Source organism: Sphaeroforma arctica (assembly GCF_001186125.1).
Source record: "Sphaeroforma arctica JP610 unplaced genomic scaffold supercont1.880, whole genome shotgun sequence".
NCBI classification, from domain to species: domain Eukaryota; class Ichthyosporea; order Ichthyophonida; genus Sphaeroforma; species Sphaeroforma arctica.
This window is the reverse complement of record NW_014039678.1, coordinates 14,884-17,043: the sequence shown is the minus strand read 5'-3', so window position 1 is coordinate 17,043 and position 2,160 is coordinate 14,884. Positions and strand designations below refer to the sequence as shown.

Sequence of the window (2,160 nt, the reverse complement as noted above, 5' to 3'; positions counted from 1 at the left end):
TGGCGGCGCACCGTGTTGCCATACGAATCCAGAAAGAAGAATCTGAGGTACATCAGAAATCGGGGACAGAGAACCAAAATGTTTCAGAATCGGATTGATTTATGAATTAGAACTAAAAACCGCTATTTACAGCGAATGGTCAGGTCGAGTGGAGTAGTGTACTGCAAGAAGTGGGTGCGCATTGCTGGGCCTGATCAAAACAGCACAGTGGAGCAAGACACTATCAAAACGTACATACAAAACATATACTCACATAACCAACCTATACACTTACTTCCTGTATCTTTACCCGTGCCGCGAGGAGATACAGTCAAGATACACTCCACTTTACGAGCACACCTCTCACTGACACAGCCGCAGCCACACAGACATCCCTCATAAGAGACACAACCCATTCTCATCCATCGCTTATGACATGCATTAGCATTCCCTCTTGTAAACCCAAAAAGGAAAAAAGGTGCCAAGCTGACCTACCCGTCATTTTCCAGGTCGGGCATGAGATCGGACTGGAGCATGCTCAATTTGCCCCATTGCATCCCCTTGCACTCCTTATGGAAATCAAACCCAATATACCGCACAAATTCGTTCTTGTACGCCTTCACGAGTGACCTGAACTTGTTTCCGAGGGCCAATTCGGCCCCATTTTGGTCTATAAGGTCAACCAGGACCACTTTGCCATAGGTTTGCAACAGCTTATCCATATGCTTGACAAACGAGGTTTCGTTCTTCATATCTTGCACCGGGAAAGTGATCGATGGCTTATACCGAATATCAACCTGACCACAGCCACAAGACAGGGGGGAGGGGGATTAACAAATGTGCCAAAGTGGGGGGGGGGGCGGGGGCGGGTTAGCAGATGTGCCAAGCGGACATGTGAGTTTACACGAATAGGGGAAGGTTTCTCGTGCAGTGGTGAGGAAAGACTGAGGGACTAGGGTTTAGGGTTTTTGGGTTTGTAACCTAGAACTTCAAGGGTGATATCCATGAAACGCCAGTATGGGAATCGCGCTGCCTATATGACGGAGAAATAGTTTTGATCTTATTTACTTAAAGCAGAGAATTCGAATACAAAAGCAGGTGCAAACACTTGCGCATATATATCATGTACAAATACAATTGATACAGGTTGTGTAGACATTCGTGATTTACAATATTTCACAATAATAAATAAACAGTTGTAGGTACGTCGTGCTCGTTCATCTGCATCGACATTTGCCAAACACGTACCACTGCCAGACTAAAGGTATTTCTACGGTGGTTTACAACATCCAATACACACGTGTAGGTGAATAGTGCTTTCATATGTATTCATACCACCGCACACACCTGTTGTTGCCAGAACAGAGGGATGGATCCTCGCACTTGCACATATGATCCTGTGAGACCATGACTCTGTACTATTTGTTCCACTTCACAAAAGTTAGCCACGTCGCCGTCTGAATTGATACCTCGACAGTTATATCTGCGTCCGTGTGCGGGGGGACGGCATGCAATATCATTGTATGAGTGGCAAGGCGGACCAGTAAAATCTAAGTGATTGGGATATATATATATATATATATATGTATAATATATATATACATATATAGGGAGATGGAGAGAGACAAAGAGAGAGAGAGAGAGAGAGAGAGAGTCAGAGAAAGGGAGAAGGAGAGCAGCTCATGATAAGCCGAGCCGCAAAAGATTGGCTAAGGCCTGGTGTAGGTCACTGCTAAAAAACCTACACCTACACGACTGTCTGTCAGTGTCACAGAAGACTCATAGCCAAAATGCTCTACGATTCTCTACGGAGCGATGTGTAAACCAATCTCATGCACAGGCCGAGCTCTCAATAACAGCCATGGCTATACCATAAACATACGTCTCCCACAAGCACACGCATACGCATTGGTCTGACAGTTGTGCGAGGTTGCCATAGCAACCCTGCCAGACGACCACCGCCGACATAGACTTAAAGGCGCGTACCTGATGGCCTGTCTTGCAGCAAGGCACACCACCTGGTACGAATAGACACGAACTAACACACCTTCTTCTTAATTACAGAAGAATACTACCAACGTCTACAAACACGCAAAAACATACTCATTCTGTTTTCACACACACACACATACTCATTCTGTTTTCACACACACACATACTCATTCTGTTTTCACACACACA

General features: G+C 45.3%; 1 protein-coding gene across 1 annotated transcript in view; it reads right to left on the bottom strand.

The window, feature by feature from the left end:
* Nucleotides 1-470: 470 nt before the first annotated feature.
* The window catches only part of SARC_09059 (hypothetical protein), a gene marked incomplete at both ends in the record, with an annotated part of 4,779 nt that continues 3,089 nt past the window's right edge, over nt 471-2,160 (bottom strand). Inside the window, 2 exons of the mRNA XM_014296941.1 lie at nt 471-776; nt 1,327-1,529. Of these exons, the coding sequence (XP_014152416.1) occupies nt 471-776; nt 1,327-1,529 (509 nt within the window). The remainder of the gene's footprint in view (nt 777-1,326; nt 1,530-2,160) is intronic.